The 27,897-nt window shown below is 37.7% G+C and overlaps 1 protein-coding gene across 2 annotated transcripts in view; it reads left to right on the top strand.

Moving 5' to 3' along the window:
- GBE1 (1,4-alpha-glucan branching enzyme 1) overlaps positions 1–27,897 on the top strand; it is a 165,932-nt gene that overhangs the window by 61,799 nt on the left and 76,236 nt on the right. For both annotated transcript variants that reach the window (XM_086763726.1, XM_086763735.1), the window contains exons 4-7: positions 3,256–3,381; positions 5,735–5,870; positions 8,209–8,299; positions 9,379–9,588. In XM_086763726.1, coding sequence (XP_086619852.1) covers positions 3,256–3,381; positions 5,735–5,870; positions 8,209–8,299; positions 9,379–9,588 — 563 coding nt within the window. The remainder of the gene's footprint in view (positions 1–3,255; positions 3,382–5,734; positions 5,871–8,208; positions 8,300–9,378; positions 9,589–27,897) is intronic.

Raw genomic sequence — 27,897 nt, forward strand, 5'->3', positions numbered from 1 at the left:
CCTTTGTGAAACTGCTCTGGCGTGGGTCATCTCTTCTACAGGGTGCAGTGTCTCCAGAACGGCTGTCCCAGCGGGGCCTCCACAGGCCACAGCCGCCTTCAAGCATCCGCCTCCCCCAGTGTGGGGTCCTCCATGGGCTCCAGATGGATCTCTGCTCCTCTGTGGACCTCCATGGGCTGCAGGGGGACAACCTGCTCCACCATGGTCATCACCACAGGCTGCAGGAGAATCTTGGCCAGGAGCCGCATTACTCCTCCCCCTCCTTCTTCACTGACCTTGACGCCTGCAGCCATTCCTCTCACAAGAAAAGTTCTTCACAACAGGCTGGCAGAGTCCTCTCAGAATCTCTTCACATCATCCATCCCATCTCCTCTCCACTTCTTGCAGCTGGGCCGGGCCGAGTCTGGCCTGGTGAGCTGCCTGGCGAGAGGCCAGAGGGTGAGGCCTGCAAGGCCCACGAGGCTCGTGCCTCCCCCTCTGCGCCTCTGCCCCTGCTCAGCTTCTTCACATCTTCTCTCTTTTTCTTTTCTGTTTTCCCCTTCTTAAATACATTATTGCAGAGGCATTATCAAAGAACATTCTGCTACTAATTGGCTTGGCCTTGGCCAGCAGTGGGTCCGCCCTAGGCCCGACCATGTCCACTGAACAAAGGGGAGCAACTTCTAGCAGTTTCTTACAGAAGCTACTACCTTAGGCCCCTCCTCACTAAACAAAACCACAACAGACTGTTTCCTTTAGAGTTATTTTTGTCAATCGTGGACTGAATTGCTGTCTGTTTTGAGGTACTATTCAACTTTTGCAGTATATTTTGCTTGTGCCCTAGCCAAGCATGATGGTGTGGGAGTTCTGTCTCAAGAAACTTTGTAAAATGTTACCTGAAGTCTTTCTACTTGTAATTATTAATCAACTGTCTACAATATCAGGAGAGAGGAATAAGAAGCTGGTTCAGTATAGAGCTTGGTAATTAAGGAAAAGAAAGATTCTTTCCACGACAAGTAAATAGAATTCACATAGAACTAAAGAAAGGGTTAAGCAAGCATAGGAACTGAGAATTTAGATCGTTAGGGATTACTTGATAGAGGCATAAGGAAACTATGTTGATTATGCTCTTGTAAACCAGAGAAGAATGAGATTAAATTCTACCAGCTGTAGTGTCATAATGATTCCTCTTCTGAATTAGCTATGTTCCTCTTGACTATGCTTTCTCTCTGCACAGCTCATGATGTTAAAAAATGACAGCAACACATGGGTAAAATTGAGATTTCTACTGTTATGATGAGGTCCCTCTGCATAGCATACCTTCCCTCCAGTGCATCGACCGCACCACACAGTGTGGTGTTGTTGGCAAACTTGCTGAGGGTGCACTTTCTCCAACTGTTTGTGTTGTTAACGAAGATAACAAACAGCACCAGTCCCAATACTGACCCCTGAGGAACACCACTCATCAGTGGTCTCCACTTGGACATCAAGCCACTGACCTCTTTGAGTGCAACATCCAGCCAATTCCTTATCCAGCGAGTGGTCCATCTGTCAAATCCATATCTCCAGTTCAGAGACAAGAATTTGGATTGTGAACCTTAGAACAGACTCTTAAGTCTGTTAAGACTGTTAAGTGTATAATTCCAACCCTTGCACGAAGTGGTAGGTTATCACCACCTGTTTATGGCTCTGCGTTGTTCCTGTTATAAGATATGAGAAACACACCAGTGCCTCTGCTTCTTGGGAGTGTTTTTTTTTTTTTTTTTTTGTAGCTATTAGAATTCTGGCTGTGAAAGCTGGTAAGAACTCTTACAAGTTTCTATAAAAGTCTCTCAGTTGCTCAAGTCGTACCAATAAACTTAACCTGATAAATGCTTTGAATAAAAGCAAAATGAGTGCTTGAACAAAGTGACTTCTGAAAAACTGGTAAATCAAGTGCACTGATGCCTCGGAAATGAGGAAAATATGGCCAGATTGAGTTGAATGACTATGGAAGAATAAAGGTTCTTACGTGATTTCAGAAGGACGGAATGCAGAGATATGGTTAATGCACATGTGCAGTATAAACTATGGAAGTGTGGGTTAAAGTGTGGTAACTGGTTGCTCAGTTAAATGTGTTTCTAATCTGTTTTTCTTAAGTAGTTTTCGTTGCTTAATAGATGAAATTAAAGAGTATGCATGACTGGTTTTAGTATTTCATAATAAAAAATCTTTTTATTTTCCCCCTCCAGTATCAACTTTGTATTAAACCCGTAATACATCTAATAAAATAGTGTTCTGAATTTAGATTAATTACCTCATATTTCTTAAAATAAAATGTACCCACCCCTCATAAGCCTGTATAGTATAAATTACACTAGAGTATTAGAGAAAAAGGAATGTTGACATGAGTAGCTAGATATGGTTATTATATGCAGAAATTATCTTATTTCTGTGATGAGTGAATTGGGACAAATTAATAAAACAAGCAATAGCATAATCAGAAGTGTGATATCAGAAAGAGGAGATAATTTTTATTATTTTAAGAGTAACTTGCAAATTGCTAATGCTGTCAGCCAGGAGGATCTTCATAATGTTCATATAATTTGCAGAAATACCCTTTTTGCCAGCTTTGCTAGCAGAGTTGACAGAAGAAATATTCCATGCAACTGTACAGTGTTTTCAATATCTTTTGTTTTAACTTTTCCTAATTAGATGGTTAGTCTCAATTACTCCTTGCAAAATGTGTTTTGAGTTGCTTGAGTTACGATAATATATACTGAGACATAGCAATCATACTTCCTTGCCTTACTTTACCAACTTCTATTAAGCTACTTTATATACATATTTTCAGCTTAGTTTCTTCTGTGGTTAGGTTAAGGATACACATAATTATCAGAATAATGAAAGACACTTGCCAGAGCTGAAAAGGCAATTGTTTGATAATTGTCGTCTTCCAGACTGCTTGTTAGAAATTAAGAGGAAAAAAAAGTCACTTTTGTAATAAAAAAGAAAGGAGAGAGGGGGAGGTAAAAAAAAAAAAACCCAACAAAAAAGCTCAGCCCCACCTCCATTTTTTATTTGAGGCTTCTTGTGATGTTCATCGCTTTCCTTACAAAGAAAATCACCTCTGCAAACAGGGATGGTTCTTCCTTGTCTTGACGTGCATTGTATATTTGTGTGTTCTTTAAATTAAATTTTCATGTAGTGTATTATTTCGTTCTCCACTATGGTTTGCATAGGAGATGCTGTATGAATTATATGTGACTATGTATGTATGTTCTGTTTGTTTTATAGGTGGTGATTCGTGCTCAAAATGGCGAACTCCTCTATCGTATTTCACCTTGGGCAAGATACGTAGTCCGTGATGAAGACAAAGTGAATTATGATTGGGTACACTGGAATCCACCACAGTCATATATAGTAAGGCTTAAATATTATTTTCAAAAGGTGTATAAAACCATGTGTCATGTCATCTTTCGGTCTCTCCTTGAAAGAAAATAAAAAACTTGTTCCACTAGTTAAAGTAGCTACCTGAAAAGTGAAGGAGTTTTATTCATGGCTTTGACAGAAACAAGTGACTTCAATGATGAAAGTTTTTGAGCTACTTTTTCAGTCTCCTATAGAGTATATAGTTACCCATTAAAGTGGTATTTTAAATTTGGCTTCCTACATGCTAGGCAAGCTTGTTAACTATTCCAGGACTAAGTGGCCCTTACAGAGGAGAGCAGGGAGTTGTCAGAATTGGGTTTAAGAATTAGTTAGCTGCAAATACAAAGTTCAGTATTTCAATAATAAGTCAATGCCGTATGAAGTCAGGAACAGCTATCAAAAGTAAAGTGCTCATGCTCCGGTCAGATCCTAATTTCTTATCAGGAAAATCTGTTTATTGATTGTAAAGTCCTCTTAGTTCTCATGCACTGCCATAAGAGGGGAACTCTTTACATGACATGTGAAAAATATCCTAGGAGAACATTCAGAAACTTTAGACTGAGTGTTATTTCATGTTATTACACTTTCTAGCGTTTTCATTTAAAAAAAGAGTATTTTGTATTAGAAGTGCTGCAACCTCTATTTTGAGTTAAGTTTTAGCACCTCAAATTAGGAAGAATCTGCTTGACAGAGAAAGGGTAACTCACTTGGAATGTATCTTAAAAAAAAAAAAATCATTACGTAATCTACAGTAACTTATTTAGTTGTATAGTTCCTATGAATTTACTGGCCTACTCTGTATCTGTAATGGTCTGTGACACCTAAATCCTCTGTAAGAAGAGGAATGGGGAGGTAATTGTAAAGGCAGTGATCTGTATAACCTAAAGTGAAAAGGAAATGAGAACATTTAGGGTGCAGACAAGGCCTTAGTTTACTCAGAAAAACAAATTGAGTTGGCCAGTGGAAGTAAAATACAGGGAACAAACCTCAACCAGAACTTGTTCTTCACATTCTCTCTTTAACTTCTGTTCACATGCATGTGTGTGTTTACTGTGTTTTATAGCTTTTCATATTGTCTCAAAAATACTAAACTAACAAACAGAATATAAAATCTTGTAACTTTTTTTTTTAATTGACAGAGGGAGGAAAAGAAAAAACTTTGGGGAAAAAATAGGTTTTAAGCAGTAGTTTTCCTAAGTTTCTTCAGCCAAGACTTTTGTTTTAAAAAGTAAACTCCTAGTCAAGTCTAAGCTCTGCTTTGAGTACAAGTAGGAGGTTTTGTGATGAGCTTCAATTACCTCTGTATTCTTTAAACATTTTCACCCGTATAGAAATACTGTGCACTCACCTACTGTGCACTCACCTACAGACTTGAGATTATTCTCTTTTTTTTTTTTTTTTTTTTTTTAATCCTAAGTAATTGGAATATAGATGATTTTGTGCTGTGAAACTGTGTTCTTTAGGACTGAAATATTTAGTTTGGAGAAGGCAGAGCAACTTCAAATAACTGCAAAAAGCTGGTATACTTAAAAAATAAAAGCCTATAGAATCATAGAATGGTTTGGTTTGGAAGGGACCTTGAAGGTCATCTAGTCCAACCCCCCTGCAAGGAGCAGGGACATCTCTGACGAGATCGGGTTGCTCAGAGTCCCCTCCAACCTGGCCTTGAATGTTTCCAGTGATGGAGCATCCACCACCTCTCTGGGCAACCTGTGCCAGTGTTCCACCACCCTCAGTGTAAAAGTTTTTTCCTTCTATGAAGTCTGAATCTACCTCCCTCTATTTAAAACCATTGCCCCTTGTCCTATCACAACAGGCCCTGCTAAAGAGTTTCTCCCCATCTTATAAGCCCTTCTTTAGGCACTAGAAGGCTGCAATAGGGTCTCCCTGGAGCCTTCTGTTCTCATAGGAGAGGTGCTCCAGCCCTCTGATCGTCTTTGTGGCCCTCCTCTGGACTTGCTCCAACAGGTCCATGTCCTCCTTATGTTCTTTCTGTTGTCTTTTATTTTCAAACGAACGTCATAGTAGGTCAGAAGAACTTTATAGTACAAAGACTGCTATAAGCTTATACACTTCAGTGTAATTTAAGAAGATTGTAAGAAAAGTGTTGTCTTGGATGTCCAGTTTCTGGACATGAAAAGTGAAGATTTGAAGAATGTTAATTTGAAGAAGACATTTGCTTTAACAGTTTAGAATGCTTAATTAGTTCTGAAATGTTTGTGCTCCTAGAGGAAAACAAAACAAACCTTAAATTGTTTTTCATCTTGTGTGAATTATGTGATTGTGACAACACTTCCAAGCTGTTGTATCCTAATGACAACTGTTTTTTTTTTTTTATATATAGCATAAGAATCCTTCCCCCAGGAGATTAAAAAGCCTAAGAATATATGAATCTCATGTGGGGATTGCTTCCCCAGAAGGGAAAGTAGCTTCTTATAAAAACTTCACATACAATGTACTACCTAGAATAAAGGATCTTGGTAAGTAATAACAGAGATGCTTGCAGACAAAATTTTTTTTGTCTGTGCTCTTATTAGAAAAGTTAATTATCAAGTGTCCATAGGTTTTGGCTTTTTCAGATTACATGTACTACAAAAATAGATTCTTAGGGCAGCAAAAATTATAAACAAGTGAAATCTGTAGAAAAGAGAGACTGAAATGGAATGTGTGAATCAAAATCCATTCCATAGATTTGTAAGTAAAATGTGATTGCAGAAGCCTAGATGAATGTTGCAGGGCAATTTACTTTCAGTATGGTTTACTTTCCACTTGAAAAAGGACCTGTTTTTGTGAGATAGTCTTTAGAAAATACTGTATTCTTAGTTGGTTCTAATAATGTACATCTTGATTCTAAGAAAAGACAAAGAAATTTCTGGATAGGAAGGATTGTCCTTTTTGTTTATCAGAATGAGCGTGCCAAATTTTATTTATCCTTGAACCGCTACTGTGAAGTATCAGAGCATGGAAACTTTAAACATGAGAAATCCTCTTTTAGGAAAGAACTTCCAGTATATTGGAGGGTATATATGAAAGAAACAGCTGGCATTATTATCTCAGGAAGCTTAGCAAACCTGTTCACCTCAATTTCTCTTTGATAATTGTTTTTTTTCCTGTGGTGCCTTTGCACAGTTTTATATAATGGGCAATATTAGAACTTGGTGACTTTTGCTGCCTTGTGATGAAATACATTTTGTTACACTCAACTGTAAAATAATTGTGACATCCATGGCTGATACCTCTGAGGATGATGACTGTGCTTGTGTTGGTTGATTTTTATTTATTTATGTATTTACCAGAATGCATAAGAAGCTATATTGTTCTTGTAGGTTTACTTGTTGAGTCAGTGTTTCACAGAAATGTGGCTTTTGCCTTTCAATAAAATTGAGCTTCCAGGTGAGATGAGGGAGTTTGCACATCTGGAGGCCCTCAACAAAAAGTAAATCTGGATTCCACATTACATATCTGCAGTCGTTCCAGGAAGTTATATGTTTACCAGAACTATAAAAGCCTTTTATTTACCTACAGATTTTTCTTTGGAGAGAAGTGTCATGAGAAGGCTAATATACCTCAAAATAAAAGCAATATTAAATTTAGGTAGAGTATACAGAAATGATAGATAATGTTTGCTCTTATTTATGTTAAGTAAACACTGTGGGAATTAAGTATTTTTTTTTAATATATTTTTAAGGAGTATTAGTTTTGGTTTTGGAATGTCTTGTTATGACAAGGTTAAAGACATCAGTATTTAAGAATGCTAAGATATTAATAGTTTGTAGAAATATGTGCATGACAAATAGCAAAATAAATAGCAAGCAAATCAAATTACATTAATTTGATGTGATGTTGCTGTTTATTTATAAAAAATACTGTAAATAAGAATAAATGCAATGAGCCTGAATTATAAAATAGGAATGAATCTGACAAATTGCTGAGCTCATGCCAACTATTTTATAGCTGGGAAATTTAAAACCAAAAATGATAAAAAAGGAACCAGTATCTTTTCTAACCTAAAGAATGAAGTCAAGATTTTGGTTAAACTAATGAAGAGAAGTGGTGGTGGTGGGAGTCTCAACAGATTGTAGATTAAACCTGAAGGTTATCTTTTGCTGATAGTTCTCACTTGCTAGCTATCTGGGGCACTTACTAGTAAAGGTATGTGTGGCAAGTACTGTAGCTGCAACATTATTATGTTGTTTTTCCTTTAGATTTCCTTCAGTTAATATTCCACTGAAGTATCTTAGGTGGTACAAGAGACAGCATGTTTCCTACCCTCATGTATTGCCTTGGTTCCTTGGTAAACTCGGGACAAAACCACATTACTTCTGTGTTTTCTCTTTCTTGAAGAATTCTTGTAGAGGGAGAATGTAGTCATTAAAGTTGGAAAAAAGTATTTTTGAAGTGGTAAAAAAAGATTCCATGGGGTATAAGATATAGTATGTGTAGCCAGTGACTACCCCCGCACTCCCTGATTGCAAATGTCAAAAGTGAAGTAGAAGTTCAGGACATACAGATTGTCATAGTTAACATTCCAAACTTAAATTAAGATTATATTTGCATATCACTTACTGCTTTTGAAATCTGAGAGATTCCGTAACACCTAGTTATATCTAGGTCACTTGACAAATTGACCACTCCAGTTGTAATGGAAGATCATGTAAGTATAAGTTATTAGGTGGAATTACTTCCTGAGAGAGACTCAGTCTTTAGTTGTTTGTCATTAGAGTTAGAAGCAGCTAAAATGAGAGAAGACTGGAATGGATATGTTACAGGTGTTCTGTCCTTAAGGCAGAGTTTGGTTTATTTCTTCTGTTTTCATAGGCTATAACTGTGTGCAGCTGATGGCTATTATGGAACATGCATACTATGCCAGTTTTGGTTATCAAGTTACAAGCTTCTTCGCAGCATCAAGGTAGGTTTAAGTTCTACACCATCTTCTCTGTTCTTTTACTGTACTCCCCATCCCTGAAATCAGTATGCCTGTAGGTGTGTGTTTGCAAGTAAGTGTTTAATGGAAAGAGAAAGTATTTGCTTAGGTGTTTGCTCTAGCTTCCTCTTAAATCTGAAATGAATTGGGCATAGTGATCAGGTATTCTGTGAAACAGTTTGTATGGGATACAAACAAAAAAGTTATAAGTAACTTCAGCTATCATAGCATATTCCAGCTAATCCAGCTTCCGTAGTCTGTGCATGGGTTTTGTGTTGCAGAATTCTTGGCAGCAGCAACCACATGTAAGTCATTCTTTTATGATAAACAGAACTGTACACTACTTGTACTTAAACTTGAGGCCTAGAGTGAAAATAGATGGAAAATGTATTTAGGTATTTTTAAAGAAAATTATGATAAATCTGAATGTTGTGACATTCTTTTTTCATCTTGGTGAAACTCAGGTGACAACTAGGCTAAATTTAGATAGATAGGAAGTTTTAACTGGCTTAATTAGTTGAAATAAATGTGTTGGACATGGGAGACAAAAATCTTTATTTAAAAACAAGTTGGAAAATAGTGTAGTACCTAAACCAAATAACTAAGCAGAACAGCAGCTGATGGTGTATTTTGGGGACTTTCATGAATGTACATTTATTTGTGTAGTCATTATGGATTACTTTATTCCAGTAATATACATGTATTCTTGTCTCTTACAATGTAAGGAAGTGTTCAATATTATATAGAAGCTTAAAGTTGTATCAATTATCTTTTATACTGAATTTGATGTATTGAAGATTAAAAGGGAAGAAAAACTTTGACACTATTTCTGCAAAACACTGCATGCATGTGTGATGTAACTTTTATGATTAAAAATTGTTTTAATTGGCAGTTTGTAAGCAATAGCTACTACTTAGGAGGCTGAAAAAATAACCTGTGTACAACTGGAAACTAGGTGATGAAGAACTGCTGACTTTGATGTAGTTTTTATGAGTAATGTTCAGTATTGTCAGCTTAAGTTCAGATTGTACCACTCAAAACACATTGCATTTTCATGCTGATAGCCGTTATGGAACTCCAGATGACCTGAAAGAAATGATTGATGTTGCTCACTCAATGGGCATCACTGTTCTGCTGGACGTTGTGCACAGCCATGCATCAAAAAACTCTGAAGATGGTCTCAACAAATTTGATGGTACAGATTCTTGTTTCTTCCATTCCGGTCCTAAAGGAACTCATCAGCTGTGGGACAGCAGGCTCTTTGACTATGCAAAGTAAGTATAAAATGCCACTTTAGGTGTGTTAGTGGTAATTATTTCTCGCCAGTTCTATTACAATACGCCATTCTCCAACCTGGAAAAGTCTTTTGGGTTGTTCAACAGTTGGGATATGCTAAGTTAAATTCCTTTATTTTGCTAAATAGTTAAGATCTAAAACTAAATAGTAGTATCTAGGTTTTGTTATTCTTCTGTCATCTATGACTGTGTATGTACATATTATATACCATGTGCATTGTATGTATTACATATATAATTATATAGTTATATATTATTTGTATTTTTATTTTAAGAGATTCAAATATTTATATATAGATACTGATTTAATTATTTATTATATAGAAATACATATTATAAACAAATATTTTAATATACTATAAATATATTTTATTTGTATTTTCATATGTATTACATTTAAATGAATTATATATATAATATTTTATATTTATAAATAAATAAAAGAACAAGAAAAATTAAAGAAAACTTGCAAGCTCTGGAAATTTATTGTCAAACTGTCAGATTTTTGAAATGTAGCAAAGATTTTGCCACAGGACAACTAGCTCCATTCCAAAGTGCTTCCAGAGGTCAATCAACAGTTAATACAGAGCAGGAATTGTTCTAGTAGGCAATTTTAGGGACCTAGTTTGGACACACTTCATTAACTAGTATAAATATAATGTGTGTGAAACCACATGTTAATGCCAGATGATGATTAGCATTTAATATTGTTTACTTTGCGTTCTCTGAGGTATTGCAGATGGGAGGGTTTATCTTGTGTGCTGAATATTTCAGTTGTTTAACTGGAGAAACAGACAGAGGCAGACATCTTATTTCAGTCTCCTTCTCCTATTTTTCTCATATTTGTTCATCCCTGAACCACTTCAATTCTTTCCTTTTCTTCTTCAGTTCTTCACCTAAGCATCCCACTGTGAGTTTTGCACAACCCCAGACTCTCCTTAAAGCATTTCTTAATAAATTTGATAGTGTCACTCACCACGTATTCCATGATAATAAATTTGCTTTTTCTCCCCCTTGAGATGCTGATAATCGCGTTTGCCCTTCTTATCAATTACAAAGTTCTGGTTTAACACTTTCAAGGTTACACTTGAGTGGTTCCTTCCGTGGCTCATCACTTGGCGCCTGTAGTGTTCTGGACTCTTGTTATTCTGTTAGTTGTTAGGTTTCATCTGATGCAAGTTCAACTTACTGTTTTTCCTCTATTTCTTTCCCTCACTTGCCTTGAATTGCTGCTGACTGGATATGCTTACACTGCAGATGTCTTTAAACCTTGGATCAGAATTACGTATGTTCAGTTAGTGGCCAAAAAAGATTTTTCTTCTTGTACTCCTAGGCTATACTCTTGAGGCTGACAGTTTCATAGCTTATGGGGGGTAGTGTTTAAGGAGGTCACTGTTGCAGAAGTAGTGTTACATAGCACAGGTCAACTGTTTAATGAAGACCTTTGCGTAGTGACTCACAATTTCAATTAAACTTAGTGAGCAGTGTAGTAAGTGACTTACACACTATGTTACTTGATAGGATGAGCTGTTCTTTATTTGCTTTTTATTTGGGACAATTTAACTGATGAATTCATGGGACCTTTCTGAATTGGGATTTTAATTATTTTAACAAATGTGTTTTACTGTATCTAATCATAATAATTTCCTGTTTGAGTTACTTCTTATTAATCTTTAGATGAATATTCAAATAAATTCTATTCCAGATAATATTGAAGCATTAATATCAATACAGTGGTTTCTCACACTTTACTTCATTTTATGCTTATGTATGACCACCAAGTGTGTGGTGCCAACTTCTCTAGTGAGAAAATAAATTGAATGCGGTTATGGACCTTTCTTTGTTCCAAGATGAGACAGGCTCTTCCTGTTGGGAAAGAAAGAGATGCTGGTGTTGAGTGTTTTGGAAGGATTTGGAAATGAAAGAAACAGCAAGCTGCTTTCTAGGTAGCACTTGGCAATGTTAAGCATTTATTCAGAACTGAAGAACTTTCTACACAGGTCTGTTCGTACAGCGGCGTGTGCCTCCTCCCTTTGGGAAGGGACGCTGCTGTGTAATTAGTTTTCATCTTTTGTGATCAGAATAGATGCTAGACTGAATGCTGGAAAGAGGGAGGGGAAGGAGCTGTGAAGGGGGAGAGAAGATATTAGGAAACAACAGAGACCAGAGAAATTGAATCTATGCTCTACTGATGAGTAAAAATAATACTCTGGATCCCTGAGGATCCCTCCTATGTCATCGTGCCCTCTAGTGAAATGCAACAACAGATTTGCGTTTCCTTTTTTTGGACTTCTAGGGGAACCCCTCCTTCCCCTTCATGCACAGCAAGCTGTGCAGTGAATTGGTTTTAGTCATTAAGGGCTTCTTTAGTCCTAGTATCTGAAACATTAAATATTCTGTGTGTATTTATAGACAGATTTTAAGGCTTAAAAGATAAAACAATCATGTTTATTCTGATTTGTTCAGAATTGATTTAAAAGTGGTTTGTTTGCTTCCTCTTTTTTGTGTGCATAGGTCCCAAACAAAATTGGGAAAGAATCAGAACTGACTTTATATTGATTTTTTTTTTTTCTATTTAGGCTTTTTTGACATGTCTGATAACTTCCATGTCAGTAAATTAGTAACTCTAGCCTGAAAGAGGGAAGTATAAAATCTGTGAGAAAGATTCGACTTCCTTGCACAGATGTTCAAAGTTTGTGGAAAATAAATGACACCAAAAACAATCTATTGAATGGTATACAGAAAAGCTTGCTTTCTGAGACAAATCTGTTCAGCTAGTACAGCCTTCTCTCCTGTATAGTGCTTGTACTAAATCCCTTTCCTTCTGTAGTGGGAAGAACTGTTAAATCTACAGGTACTTAAACATCAAATACAGATGAGATGAATGCTCAATTTACTTTGGAATTGAGAGAAACTAATTCTCTGCCATGAAAGAGATTAAGAAAGAATTGCTTTATCAGTTTAGTCTGCCTACAGTTTCTTTGAAAGCCAAGATGTAAGTAAATTTTTCTCACAGCATCTGCAAGATTATTCAGTTGTCTGGGAAGGGAACTGTGAATGCTTACTATAGCAGAAGATGGCAAAAGATCTGTATCCATGGTGTATTTTAAAAAACTGTATTTTTAGTAATATTCACTTAAGTAGAGACTAGCTTCAAGAAAAGCAGTAGTAAAACTGTTCAAAGGTCAACCTGGATTTCTAGCACCATAGTGCAACTTAAGAAGATAAAAGTGTGTTTTGTATTGTGGATTTTGAGAACACTTAATGAGCAATACAATTGTTTATCTTTTTTTTAATCCATGTTTATACAAGTGTTGTACAAACAGTGAACTTTTTAATAAGTTGTAAACAGGAGCTTAAAAATTATGCTGTTCTCGTGAAAATAAAACTTAAATTTCAGTAAAATGAAGACTTGGAGGTAAAAATAGCTGGACAAGTAAAAGACTATTTTTCACTGAACTTTTTTTTTTTTTGAAAAAGGTGTTGCAAGTTCTGCTTTAAAAAAACAACAAAAACCCATTCCAAAACTTCCACTTACATAATTTTGGCATCTTTTTCCAGTTTTTCAAAAATCTGGAACTGGGCAGTTTTTTCCTCAAACATGTTAACCTGGTGAATCTTCCTCTCCTTCATCTCTGACCTCTCCTGGTGGTCATTGCTGTGTCCATGTCCATCCTCCCTGTTCTCCTCAGCAGCCAACCCAAAAACCAGAACCACAAAGCTTGAGTGAGGATTGCAATTTATTTTAATAATACTTTTTTAAAATAAACTTTTTATATCCTTTATCTTGGTTCCTATTAAAAATGCAGATTTCCTAGTCCTGAATTAATGAAGGGGAAATGCTATAAGGTAAAAGGCATGCCTCAAGCTCTGAACCTGTAATTTAGCTGGCACTGCCTAGTTAATTTTGTGGTAGATTAAGTGTCTTATCTCTATTGTGATCCTGTTTAAGGTGGCTCACTCAAAATAAATATAAACACCTTCCCTCTTAAGTAAGAATTCTGCTTGTAATTAATTTAGCACAAGCTGAGTATAACATTTTTTCCTTCTTAAAATCATATACAAAGATTATTCAGCTGCCAAGTTCATTAGAAGAGATGCTGTAGATCCTGGAGATGAGGTGGGATCACAAGTAGTGTGGTTGATTGTGTTTTGATTTAAATTCATTTCTCCATATAGGAAATGTATCTAAAATACTAATCAGGCAAAACAATTTAAAAAGAATTGAGAATGAGATGTTACCTAGCAAAGATAAGTTGTTTTTTGGTTTTTGTTTTGTTTTTTTTTTTTAAGCACTATATAATTAAAATGTGTAAATGATGCTTCCTTTTTAGGCTTATTGAGATCTGAGAGTATTGTTTTGATTTTTAAGGCTCTGTGTTCCTCTTTTCTCATTAGGCTTTGTTAGATTCTACACTTTCTTAATCCAATTCTGAGGGACAATAGCTATACCGCTATATTTCTGTGAGCCTTTAGGAATACTGGTAGAAGTAAAGCTTGGCAGAAATCATGTGATGCCTTAAGTTTTGCGTTTGGTTTGGGTGTTTTGGTTGGTGGGTTTTTTGTTGTTTTGGGTTTGGTTTTTGGGTTTTTTTTTTGAGGTTGGTTGGGTTCGTTTTTTTGGTTTTTTTTGGTTTGTTTTTTTAATCCCATGACCTTTTTCACCTGAGCACTTAGCCAAAATTTAAAGTTATTGCTCAATGTAGGAGAAGAATTTGGCACAAAAGTAAGACTGATTTACGTTCTGGTTTTAATTACAGAGTCATGCTTCCTTTAATGCAGCAGTATGATCAGCATGAGATGATGATCACACTGCTGTGGGGACAACAGACATCCCTGGCATCTCTTTTGAGGCTTTTTTTGAGGCTCTGTTTTCAGTGTTTTTCTTAAACTGGATTTTATGTGTCCATGGTTTGGTTCTTTTGTGAAGGCACCAAATTGTAACTAGTGAGAATCCTTTGACTTGTTCAACTACGGGTTTTGTCTTGCTTGTATTTGTTGGTGATACTCTCTGTTTTGGGAATTAAGGCTTGTAAGTGCTGTAGAGGAAATGAAATTTACTGAACTAAGCCATATCGTGGGAGAAATCTCTTATTTTCTTTAGTCTTTTCTTCCTCTTTCAGTTTTATGAAGTCTCAAGTGATATTCATGCCAAATGCTCTTTGAAATGCTATAGGTAGGATTCAGAGTATAAATGCTGTGTCCCACAAGCCACAATTTACATCAGGCAAACAGGTGACATGCTGATCCCCTGCTGCCTAACCAGATGTGCTCTCCAGCTTGATCTTCTGAACTGTTGGTGAAGCAGCTGATTATAGCTCAGTGTGTTACTCTTTTTTCAGTTTTTCTTAAAGTGGATTATAAACTACTGTAGTTCAGAAACTGCTTTTAGCCTTGCCTCAGTGCAGCAGAAAGAGGGCAGCTGTCAGGTGCCAAAGCATGTGTTTTAGTTCTGGTTTAGACAGCCTGTCCTCCAGATGCCCCTCCAGAATGATGTGTGTCACCTGAAGTTCCTCTTCCCTATCCTGTGTTCCCACCTCATGCAGATGTCTAAGGTGCTCTCTTGCATCTAAAATGGCACAGTACGCTTACGTTTGGATGCTGAGATTATGACCTTTTCTGTTAACTGATGTTTAAATCCTGCGTAGACTGTATTTTGTGGGGAGAAAAGATCTGCTGATGTCAATAGATAGTAGGATCTGACTCCTTAAAAGCACATTGATCTTCTGCCATCTTCAGCAGTCTCTGTTATGGCTAGTATTTATTTTTTCAGCTGTTCATCACCTGAAGCTTTTTTTTTTCCATTTGTTGTAATTGCCAACTTTTCCAGTCTTTAGCTGCCACTGATGTAATATTATTAGTAGGTGGAATGAATTGGGAAATATATCTTTTAAAGATTAGGTTGGATTGGTAGGGATACCTGTCCAGGCTCATAATTCTCTTAACATAGCTGTCCAGAGAAACTTTTGAGGTTTAAGCAGCCTACAGTGTATTGGGACTTACTGCAATACAGTTGGAATGATCAAAATAATAGTAACAAAAAAAAGTTCCAGCTATGAGCTTGTGAGTTGTAGTGTATGCAGTCTAGACCTGCTGTAGAACTGCTTTATTTTTGTAATTAAACAGTCATCTAAAAGCTTGATTGTTTAACTGCACTGCACTTGGGTTGATATAACAGGCTGGGAGGCTTTAAATCCACAAATGCTCTGAAATGCAGAGCTTCATGTAAGAATATGTGTAACATCCTTTAAGTGTCCAGTTTCCTGTTTTAACCTCCAACATAGCAATCACAGCTTTGTGTGAAATTTCTAAAATGTAGCTGCACAAAAAGTGGTATAGTAATAAAGCAATATATTGATATGTGAAGAAAGGCACACTGAAAAATTGCAGCCAATTGTTCTAAATTTTGTCAGGTTACATATTTTGAAATATAAAGGTCACCACTTGTAGCCAGTTAAATTAAATCATATATTGATTAGATACTGTCACTCTTACCTGAAGTTGATGATGGTATTTCAATAAACATATAAAATTAGACAAAATTCAACACACTGCAGAGAATCATTCCTCATCAGTCTAAATGCAATAATGACCTTGCATTCAGTAATCCACACTTAAATTGACAACTTTTACAGCATTCTTATGTGATTACTGCAGCACTTATATGAGCAGGATCTGCTGTGAATAGAAGATTGTGCTGGGGAAAAGGGTGACAGTAGTATGAATTTGCAATGAGAGAGAGGTTATAAAGAAAATCTACAAATGGATTGGGGAACATTGACTTTCTTCTCATAGGGTTTCATCCAATGAAGTTCTGGGTTAGGGGGAAATTAGACGTGGTAATGCGCAAGACAGGGAAAGAAGATGGGATCATTAAGACAACTGTCATTTTTTCCTGATTCTAATGTGTATATGTTGTATATTTCCACCTGAAATCCATTTTTGGAAAGCTTATTGGAGAAAAAAAGAAAATTGATAGTAACACGGGACAAAATTAACAACCATATCTACAAAGTAGAAAAAAATAAACTATCAAAATGCTGTATGCATTTCCAAAAGTCAGTATTGTGTTTATGGACAACAGATCAGAAATTATCTACAAAAAATCGTGTTGATCTGTTATATTACTTTCAGTTTTGAAAGGGATGCTGTGTTTTCTTGAGGATGCTATTTCATGGACTAGCATAAAGACTAAGTTCCTCTCCCTAGAAGTTGATTGAAACGGAAGGTGGAGGTCAACACATCCAACAGAGCTGGCCAGCCTGCTGCTTCAGGTGCTAGCTGTCTCTGTCCTACCAAGTTACTTCCTAGCTGTAGCCACTGGCTGAGATTCAGTTTTAGATGGGACTATATTGGTTGTTCTGCACTAAAATTTAGGGAGGATTTATATGAACTCACTCAGCTTTATATGGATGTTCTCTTCAGGGTTATTTAAATGCCAAAAGTACTTTGACTTTGGAACTGATTTGTTATTGAGATAAATTTTATTAGAGTTTATACTTATAAAATTATGAAATTGTGTGAATAATGTGAAATTGTAGTGAAGATACAGAAACTAGCTCTGCTGTGATCACATTATAATAGTAATGGATGGACTGGGAGTAGATTTTGCTGATTTTTCTTATAGGTTCTGTTCTGGCTGATATGGTTACAGGACAAGTCTGAAGAACTGAAATAGTTTATCATGTCAAATATGTCTTAAGGAATAAGAAAAATACTGTATGAAAAGCTTTATCCCTGGGAACAGAGCAAATTGTCCTAAATCAGGTTTGGAAAAGAAGCATTCAAATTTAAAAAAAAAAAAACAAAACCAAACATTTTAGACTAAATTTGCTTGGCTATTTTTTTCCCCATGCATTTGTTTTGAGCAGTTCCTTGTCAAAAGGTAGCTTTATAGAATTCTCTATAGTTTGCTGTGAGAGTTGCAATCAAACATCTGTTTGTTCTGCTTCCTCCGTGTATCTCTTCTTTGATAAGAAGGCTATCTCTTTGCCCAATATTTTTTATAGCTATATTACAGTCCCTTGAAAAATGGTATAAAGTTATTTAGAAACAAAAGAAATAAATTGCCATAGAGATGACCCTTATTAGTTTAGATAGTTGACACAAAAATATATTCTAAGTTATTCTTCCACTATTCACTTAATGAGTTTAGTTGGGAGTGAGGGAAGTAAGTGTACAAGTAAATAACCTGTAGACCTTACACCTCTTGATTTCTTCAATCTAATTACTGTGTGGTAAAAGTCCTGTCAAATGTAGTTATAAGGATAAATACATATGAACAAATAAAGACAAGAATGAAAAGCACACCTGTATAATCAGTCACTGCTATGTACTCTAGTAGTTTTCTTCTGTAGGAGATGTCTCAGTTTCTTCAAACAGAAAGCTGAGAAATGAAGTTCTCTGGAGAATTAGTAAGTAAAAGTGTGGGTTTTTTTTTTTTGTATATATATCTAGTCATTGCACTAAGGCTATTAAAGTGAGTGTATGTATCTAAGAGCTTCACAGTGAAGAGTAGAATGCTTTTTGCTGTCTTTATTCTTTTCTATCTTTATTCTCTTTAAGATGCATAAAGAAAGTAGGTATTACTTATCATTCTTACAATTTAAGTAAACAAATTAGATCACCTCTTTTTGGCTGGAGGGATTTTTGTAAACATCATAGAATTTGTGGCTTCATGATGTGGAGTGAAGCCATATTGCTTTCACCCTGAGCATCGAGTGCAGCTAGAACCTAAGGCCTGTGTTTTCAACCCACAAAGCTTCAGATTGATGTTATCGTTTACTCTTTTATTCAGTGCTTTACAGTGACCAGCTTTTTTTCCTCCTTGCTGTTATTTGGTAACATTTTATTAACTGTGTAGCACACTTCTGATTAGGGCATGGGATTTTTAGAACACATTTTAGCACAGGCTTATTGTTAGTAGTATACTTAAATTTTCTAATACAGTTTTCTAAGACAGTAAGTAAAAGTAAAATTGGTGTCTTTTGAGGAAAGAATCTATTTGTTACTGAACTGCAATTGGAGGTAAAATTATCTCTGAGGACTATTCAGTCAAGATACTTTTTCGGTCAGTGTTACATTTCCATACCCTGACCTTTTGCAAGAAGGTGAGGGTAGTGGTAAATTCCCCCTTGCCTTCCCTCCCCTCCCTTCTCCTCACCTTCTCCCCTGAAGGAAAATAAAAAGGAGATAAAAAAACATTTAAGTTTTTGTTTTGTTTATTGTCATAGAATCATAGAATAGTTGGGGTTGGAAGGGACCTTTAAAGGTCATCTACTCCAACCGCCCTGCAGGGAGCAGGGACATCTCTGACTAGATCGGGTTGCTCAGAGCCTCATCCAACCTGGCCTTGAATGTTTCCAGGGATGGGGCCTCCACCACCTCCCTGGGCAACCTGTTCCAGTGTTCTACCACCTGCATTGTAAAAAAGTTCTTCCTTATGTCCAGTCTGAATCTACCTCCCTCTATTTAAAACCATTGCCCCTTGTCCTATCACAACAGGCCCTGCTAAAGAGTTTCTCCCCATCTTTCTTATAAGCCCCCTTTAGGTACTGAAAGGTGACTATAATGTCTCCCCAAAGCCTTCTCTTCTCCAGGCTGAACAACCCCAACTCTCTCAGCCTGTCATAGAATCATAGAATGCTTAGGGTTGGAAGGGACCTTCAAAGGTCGTCTAGTCCAACCCCCTGCAAGGAGCAGGGACATCCCCATCGTCCTCATAGGAGAGGTGCTCCAGTTCTCTGTTCATCTTCGTGGCCTTCCTCTGGACTCTCTCCAACTGGTCCATGTCCTTCTTATGCTGTGTGCTCCAGAGCTGCATGCAGTACTGCAGGTAGAGTCTCACAAGAGGAGAGTAGAGAGGGAGAATCACCTTCCTTGGCCTGCTGGTCGTGCTTCTTTTGCAACCCAGGATGTGGTTGGCTTCCTGGGCTGCAAGGGTGCATTGTTGGCTCACGTTGAGCTTCTTGTCCACCATCACTCTCAAGTGCTTCTCCTCAGGGCTGCTCTTGATCTATTCTCTGCTCAGCCTCTATTTGTGCTTGAGATTGCCCCAACCCATGTGCAGGATCTTGCACTTGGCCTGGTTGAACTTCATGAGGTTTACGTGGGCCCTCTCCAGCCTGTCAAGGTCCTTCTGGATGGCATCCCTTCCTTCCAGCACGTTGACCGCACCACACAGCTTGGTGTCATTGCAGAACTTGCTGAGGGTACACTCTATCCCACTGTCCATGTTGCCAACAAAGATGTTAAACAGTTCTGGTGACAACGCCAACCCCTGAGCAACCCCACTTGTCACTGATCTCCACTTGGACATTGAGCTGTTGACCACCGCTCTCTGAGTGCAGCCATCCAGCCAATTCCTTATCCACCAAGTGGTCCATCCATCAAACCTATGTCTCTCTAGTTTAGAGAGAAGGATGTCATGCTGGATAGTGTCAAAAGCTTTGCACAAGTCCAGGTAGATGACGTCAATTGGTTGTCCCTTGTCCATTGATGCTGTAACCCCATCGTAGAAGGCCACCAAATTGGTCAGGCACGATCTGCCCTTAATGAAGCCATGTTGGCTGTTACCAGTCACCTCCTTATATTCCATGTGCCTTAGTATGGTTTCCAGGAGGACCTATTCCATGACCTTGCCAGGCACAGTAGTGAGCCTGCCTGGCCTGTAGTTCTCTGGGTCTTCCTTGTTCCCCTTTTTAAAAATGCAGGTTATGTTTCCCCTTTTTCAGTCAGTGCGAACTTCACTGGATTGCCACAACTTCTCAAATATGATGGACAGGAACTTGGCAACTTCATCCACCAGGTTGGATGGTAACTGTGACTAAGCACTTTTTATTCTGAATTACGGAATTTAGAATTGGTGAATTTCTTTTAAAAATTTATTTAATTTGAAATGGATTAAGCTTGGATGTTCAGAAACAAGTACTTCAAGTTGATATTTCAATTAAGGAAATAAATAGCGTAAGTTATGAAATTACTAAACATATAGTTCGTCTTACAGACAACAAAGGTGAAATTCCTTTTCTTTTTGTTGTTGAAATTTAGCTCTTAGCTTTAGAGTCCCTAGATAATTTCTATGTTCAAAGAATTGGTGAATCTGAGTAATCGGTCAGCCAAACACTGGAGAAAAACAAAAAAAATCCCAAATGATTTTCACTGCTATTTCTCCCCCTGCCTTCTGGTTTGAGTGTTTAGTGTTTATTAGTCCAGATTTTTAGGCTTTTTTTTCAGTATCCTTTAATCTGAAAGTCTGTATTTCTCTTCCTGCAAAATGGACATAAATATTTAAACCAAATCCTAAGTAGTAACTGGGGGCTTATGACCGCTATAGGGTTAATGCTTAAACCCCAAAGATTAGTTACGAAGTAAATGCTTTTTGGAGGAAAAAAAAAAATAGTAGTCAAGTATGAAACACTAAAATTTACATTACCAATGTTTTCAGACTTTCTTTGCCACTACCTTCTTGGATAAGGGCATTGGAAAAGATGAAAATTTACTTTGACTATGTTATAAGAAATTCCAAGGTAATGATTTTGTCATCGACTTAAATGGGGAAGAAACTGAAAGGCTATCAGGAAATGGATAAATGAAAAGAAGTTTAAGCTGGATGTTCTTCCTGATGCCTGTGCATCATTGGTTAACGAAGCTAGCGATGTATAGAAAGTAGTATGAAATAGGATTCCTATAAACTAATTAATTGTATAGTGGAAAGAATGAATGTTCTGCAGGTTGCATCTGCAGTTGCTCTTAGCATTTGTCATCCAAATTTGGAAGAACAAAGAAAAGATTTGATTAGGAAGAGTGTCTTCAACTTCAAGGTGTGAGCAGCTAATTTGCCTATAATGCTAAGCTGTCAAAATATGAAAGGGCAAACTTGTTTTTAAATATTTCGGAGAATCTTAGCTTCAGTTTTCTTTATATTTTATCCTGACCTAGACAAGAAAATTTGTTTTTCAGAAGGTTATGTAGTTTCCACTTCAGACTTACATTTTAATCAAAAGTTGCTCTCATACGGCTGCCTCCTAAGCCAGGATCAGTAACAGTTGCACTGAAATATGATCTGAAATAGGAGATATCTATAGTAAGCACATTTACTTTCATTATACTTGAAAATCATGGAATTTCATGGAAGAAGCCTTACTGTTAAATACATATGTCTAGTGTATTAATTATGCTGGTAGATTAATACTTCCAAATGGAGATCAGTAACAAGTGTTGCCCCTTAGGGCTCTGTACTGAGACTGATGCCATTTGCTAAGGACATAGTCAGTGGGATTGAGTACACCCTCAACAGGATTGCGGATGACATCAAGCTGAGTGGTGTAGTTGATTCACTAGAGGGAAGGGATGCCATCCAGAACGACCTTGACAAGCTGGAGGGGTGGGTCCATGTGAACCTCCTGAAGTTCAACAAGGCCAAGTGCAAGGTCTTGCACCTGTGCTGGGGCAACCACTGGTATCAATACAGGCTGGGGAATGAAGGGATTGAGAGCAGCCCTGTGGGGAAGGACTTGGGGACGTTGATGAATGAAAGAAAATTGGACATTAATTAATTAGCTAGAAAGCTAATCATATCTTGGGCTGCATGAGAAGAAGTATGGCCAGCAGGTCGAGGGAGGTGATTCCCCACACCTTCTCTGCTCTGATAAGACCTCACCTGGAGTACTGCATCCAGTTCTGGGGTCCCCAGCACAGGGAAGACATGGACCTGCTGGAGTGTATCCAGAGGAGGGCTAGAACACCTCTCTTATGAAGACAGCCTGAGAGAGTTGGGGTGGTTTAGCCTGAAGAAGAGGAGGCTCTGGCGAGACCTTATTGTGGCCTTTCAATACTTAAAGAGGGATTATGAGGAAGATAGGGACAAACTTTTTACCAAGGCCTGTGTTGGCAGGACAAGGGGCAAGGGTTTTAAACTGAAAGAAAGTAGATTTAGACTAAACATAAGGAAGAAATTTGTTATGATAACAGCAGTGAGACACAGAACAGGTTGCCCAGAGAAGCTGTGGATGCCCCATCACTGGAAGTGTTCGAGGCCATTTTGCATGGGGCTCTGAGCAACCTGGTCTAGTGGAAGGTGTTCCTGCCCACGGCAGAGGGGTTGGAACTAGCTGATCTTTAAGGTCCCTTCCAACCCAAACTGTGATTAATATACAGGTGCACTAATCAGACATCTTTCAGCAATTTAAGTTGATTTTAAAGCTATCAAAAGATACTGTTACCTTGTTGTCTGAGTTTCCACTTCCGTATTCACCTGAGAACGTAAATACAGTACTCAAAGCTTTTTGTGGTGTGGAGGAGGGTTTTGGTTTTGAACAGTTTTCTAAATAAGTTGTAGACAATAGTATATGCTTTTTGTAATTTATATCTAATATAAGGACACTGATTATTCTGACTTTGAGTATTTTCATGGTACTATCTGAGGTTTCCATTTTCATAGTTTAATTTCAGTGGATTAGTGGGAGTACAACTGAAAACATCTTGGCACAATATCTTTCCCATATGTCTCTGGTGGAACTAAATGTTTAATGGCTACAGAAAGATAGTGAATATGTTAAAACATATGTTCAGATCACAAAAGGCTTTAAAATAGGTGCTTAATTTAAAAAAAAAAAAAAAGAATAATAAAGAAAACAAAGTGTAGCTGTGAATCAATACCAAAATTACATTGTAGCTATTTTTACCAGACACAGTTCAAATAATAATTTTGCTACACACTGAACAGAGTTACTGTAAGAATGTGGTATAAACATGCTGTCTTGTGGTTTAGCCCTGCTGGGGGCTAGACTACGCAGTCTCTTTCTCACTCCCTCTACCCTCAGAGAGAATAGGGGGAGATGATATAAGAAAAACGGCTCGAGGTTTGAGACAAGAACAGGGAGAGATCCTTAATGTTACCGTTACGGGCAAAACAGACTCGACTTGGGGAAAACTATTCATTTATTACTAAAACCAAAGCAGAATAATGAGGCAGAGAACAAGATAACCTCCCCCCACCCCTCTCTCTTCCTGGGCTTAATATTATCTCTACCACCTTCCCCCCCACCCTGAGCAGCACAGGTGAGGAACAGGGAATGGGGGTCGTGGTCAGTTCATCAGGCTGCTGCTTCATGGTTGGGGGAAGAACTCCTCACATTCCTCCTCTGCTCCAGCGTGGGGTCCCACCCACAGACCACAATCCTTCGTGAAACTGCTCCGGCGTGGGTCATCTCTTCCACGGGGTGCAGCCGCTCCAGAATGGCTGCCCCAGCGGGGCCTCCACGGGCCACAGCTGCCTTCAGGCATCCACCTGTTCCGGCGTGGGGTCCTCCAAGGGCTGCAGGTGGATCTCTGCCCCTCCGTGGACCTCCATGGGCTGCAGGGGAAAGTCTCCCTCACCATGGTTATCACCATGGGCTGTGGGGAAATCTCTGCCAGGAGCCACATTACTCCTCCCCCTCCTTCTTTACTGACTTTGGCTTCTGCAGCCGTTCCTCTCGCAAGAAAAATTCTTCACAACAGACTGGCAGACGCCTCTCAGGATCTTTTTACATCTCATTCACATCTCATCTCCTCTCTACTTCTTGCAGCCGAGCTGGGCCCAGTTGGGCCCAGATTGTTGCCTGGCTGGAGGCCAGAGGGTGAGGCCTACGAGGCTCACACCTCCCCCTCTCTGCCCCTGCTCAGCATCTTCATGTCTTCTCTTTTTTTTTCTTTCTGTTTTCCCCTTCTTAAATACGTTATTGCAGAGGCGTTATCAGGGAACATTCTGCTACCAATCAGCTCAGCCTTGGCCAGCAGTGGGTCTGCCCTAGGCCCGGCCGAGTCCACTGAACAAAGGGGAGCGACTTCTAGCAGTTTCCTACAGAAGCTACCACAGTAGCCCCCCCTCACTAAACAAAACCACAACACGTGCTTATTGTTGCTCTATTAATCTCAATGAAGTACAAATTATACTGCTGGAATGCTAGTACTTAGCAAGAAATTGAGATAAAAACTAAGTGACTTTGAACATAAGAGAACTTAAAAAAAAAGGTTTATGTGAAAAAGTATTTATGGAGCATATAGAAAGCAGTACATTTGCAAGTTCTCAACTCTGTTGGCACAGCGTAAAATGAGCTAATATCTTTCTTTAATTACATTCCTGAAGAACATAAAAGTGCAGCAAACTGAGAAATACTGTGCTGTGCTTAAGAATGGATTCCTAATTAATATGAACTCTGTACTTCAGATCTTCTGTACTGTTTTGTGCAAATGCAACAGCTTTGCATTTTGTGCTTGCTGAAAGATAACAGGGACTGATGCATGTGTAAATCAGCTTTGCCAGGTAGCTGCTTTCCGCTGCAGTCATTTCCTGAATCTTGAGCTAGGGCTGATGTAAGATAATCCTCAGGCTCTCTGAGCCTTCCACTGGAAATCTCCTTTTTCTGTGAAGGTACAAACTTTTCTGCCCTTCATGTAACTGAACACTCTTGTCAAGTGGTGCTGAAAAGAACATTTTGGACTGTGTCCAGAGCAATTGTTTATGCTGAGGATAAAATCTAGAAGTGTGAGAGGAAGTAATCTAAGCTTTGTATTAGCTCGTATTATTATAAAGAGTGAACTTCCCTTATCCTCTGCTTCCCCAGAGGACTAAATCAGTAAATTACCATTCAAGACATGGAGTCAGTATCTCAAAAGCCTCCTGTAACCTGAATGATGACTGGTAATGAATGCTTCTAGTAATCTTAAAATTTTCTTCTGCTTTTACAGATTTGACATGAATACCAGCTGTCTAGTTGGGAGGAAGGGAAAGATAGACTTTTGGTCAATAAAATACAGACAGACAACAGAGAGAGTAAAGTAAAAAGATATTCATATAATGTCTTCTTCTGAGTAGAAGTTCCAGGATGGTCAAATGCAAGAGTTGCTCCCTTTACAGGCTTCTGTATGCAATAATAACTCTTCCTTATGAGGTTGGTTTTGCTATGTTAAAATAAAAAAAATTTAAAAAAAAACCAAAAACTGACAGTTCATTGCTTGAGGATTAATGTTTTGATTTTATATTTTCAAGGTAATTACCTATTTTAAAAAAGTAATCTCTAATAGCATATAGGCACTGAATGGTAGATTGATAAGGTTTTGTTACTGTGTTCCTGGTGTATATGAACTTGAGTCTTTCTGTTACCTCTGTAGCAACTATGGTTCTCTGTTATCTGCACAAAGAAAACACTTCTCAGTCATCAGTGCACTTACATTTTTTTAAAACCAGATATTTCATGACATAGAATCTTAGAATCATTTGAGTTGGAAGGAATCTTTAAAGGCCATCTAGTCTAACCCCCCTGCAAGGAGCAGGGACATCTCCAACCAGATCAGGTTGCTCAGAGCCCCATCCAACCTGGCCTTGAATGTTTCCAGGGATGGGGCATCAACCACCTCTCCAGGCAACCTGGGCCAGTGTTCCACCACCCTTATAGTAAAAAAAAATTTTCCTGATATCAAGGACAGAGGTCTGGTCTTCTTGCTTCACTTCTTTAATGCTTTTTCTTGGCAGTTCTCAAAATGTTCTCTTTTATCAAGAACTGTACTTTGTTGCTTCTTAAATTCCTCTTGCTATTCATTAGCTTTAGAAAAACCAAAACTTCCACCTGAATTCAGGTGTAAACAGCCTGCATTTTCACCTGGAAGATACAGGCATAATACTAACACTTGAAATATTTTTTGTGTATATGCATTTGTTTTTAGACTGGCATTCTTAGGTTTTGTGTTTACCACCAGCAAAGAGAGAGGCTAGTGCTTTGTCAGCTGGAGCTTTGATTTCTGCATGTTTGAAGGAGGGAGTGTGCTCAAAATCCTACCTTGACTTGGGTGGAGGTCACAGTAGCGTTTTTCAGCTTTGACTAAACTGAATGGTTGCAGGACAGAGATGTGTTTCTGTTCAGTTCTTCAGACAGAAGGCTGGGAGTGGGTGGTCAGGTAGGAAACACCAAGGGAAAGGCAGTGAACCAGGCACTTCTTCAGTGTCCCTGGGCGAGTCTCAACTTGGGAACCAGTTTTTTAAAGTAATAAATGAAATTAGGTTTATAGAAAACACTGTTTCAGGCTTTTAGTAAGATGGCTTTGAGAAAGTGAACTTTAAAATGTTAACAAATTGCCAGGTATTTAATATTTTGTCACTGCTAATGGAATGAATTGATAGAGAGTATAATTTTGGTTTTCTATATAGGGAATATAGAAACTTTAGGATAATTGTTTTCTTTTCTTATACATGTGTATAATAGCATGCTGTTTCAGGAGAGAAAAAACACCTCAAAACAAAGAAGTTAAATATCTCTTTAAGTCTGATTCTTCACCAGTCCCCTTGTTAACTCAGGTGCTGTTTTCTGGGGAGAGTTCAGGATAATGGTTGAAGATTGTGAATCACCTGATATGTAATAGTTTGCTGGCTATTTCTACACTGCATTTGGTCTTAATTCAAAAGTGAACCCAGTATTGAACAGTAAACTAATCTGAAATGTTTCAAGTCTCAGTTCAATTATGGAAGTTGTGAACTGCATTAAGATGTATGCAAAATCCTGATGACACATTTTTAAAGTATCATTTAGTTGCGTGTTGCAGAACAAAACTTTTTTTTTTGTTAATTTGCAGAGTTGGTTATTTCACTGAACTAATTTAATATTTACCAAAAAGTTTATTTTGAGAAAATAATTTTATATGTTCTCAAAGATTTTTATTTTATTAATGTGTAATGTACTTGGGTAGAACATGAGTGGTATGAGTCCTAATGTTATCCAAATCGTAGCTGAAATCCAAGTAGGCTTTATCAGCACTTTGAAGGGTTTTATAATTTTATTTTTGAGACATTTTGTGTTCTAAAATGTATGTGTCCTGGAGGCTCTGTAAAACTGCAGGTAATTGTCTTCAGTACTTACATTTTTTTTTTTCTATTTACCTAAGGAAGCCCTCTGAGCAAAAAGTATCAGGAATATTGAATTTCATTACAATAAGTACATATCTACTTTGCCTCCAAGGCTGTTCTTGTATTCACATTTTGCAAGACATAACCTTTACTGAGTAATACTTGAGTTATTGCTTCAATTTTTATGGCAAATAACTGAATGCTTTATTTGGTATTATTTAGTTTACTTATCAGGTGTAGATAGGACTAGCCTGAAAAATCTAAGTCTAGGACACTGTGCTGCTTACTAGATATACCAAACCTATATGTGGTCCATAGTTCCTCAGAGGAGAAAATTTGTCTTTTTGTGCAGTAACGTCATGTGAATATATTCTTAAAATATTTAATTCATTGGCAAAATACAATAG

The sequence above is a fragment of the Chlamydotis macqueenii genome, chromosome 1 (assembly GCF_036417535.1).
Source record: "Chlamydotis macqueenii isolate bChlMac1 chromosome 1, bChlMac1.mat, whole genome shotgun sequence".
Taxonomy (NCBI): Eukaryota; Metazoa; Chordata; class Aves; order Otidiformes; family Otididae; genus Chlamydotis; species Chlamydotis macqueenii.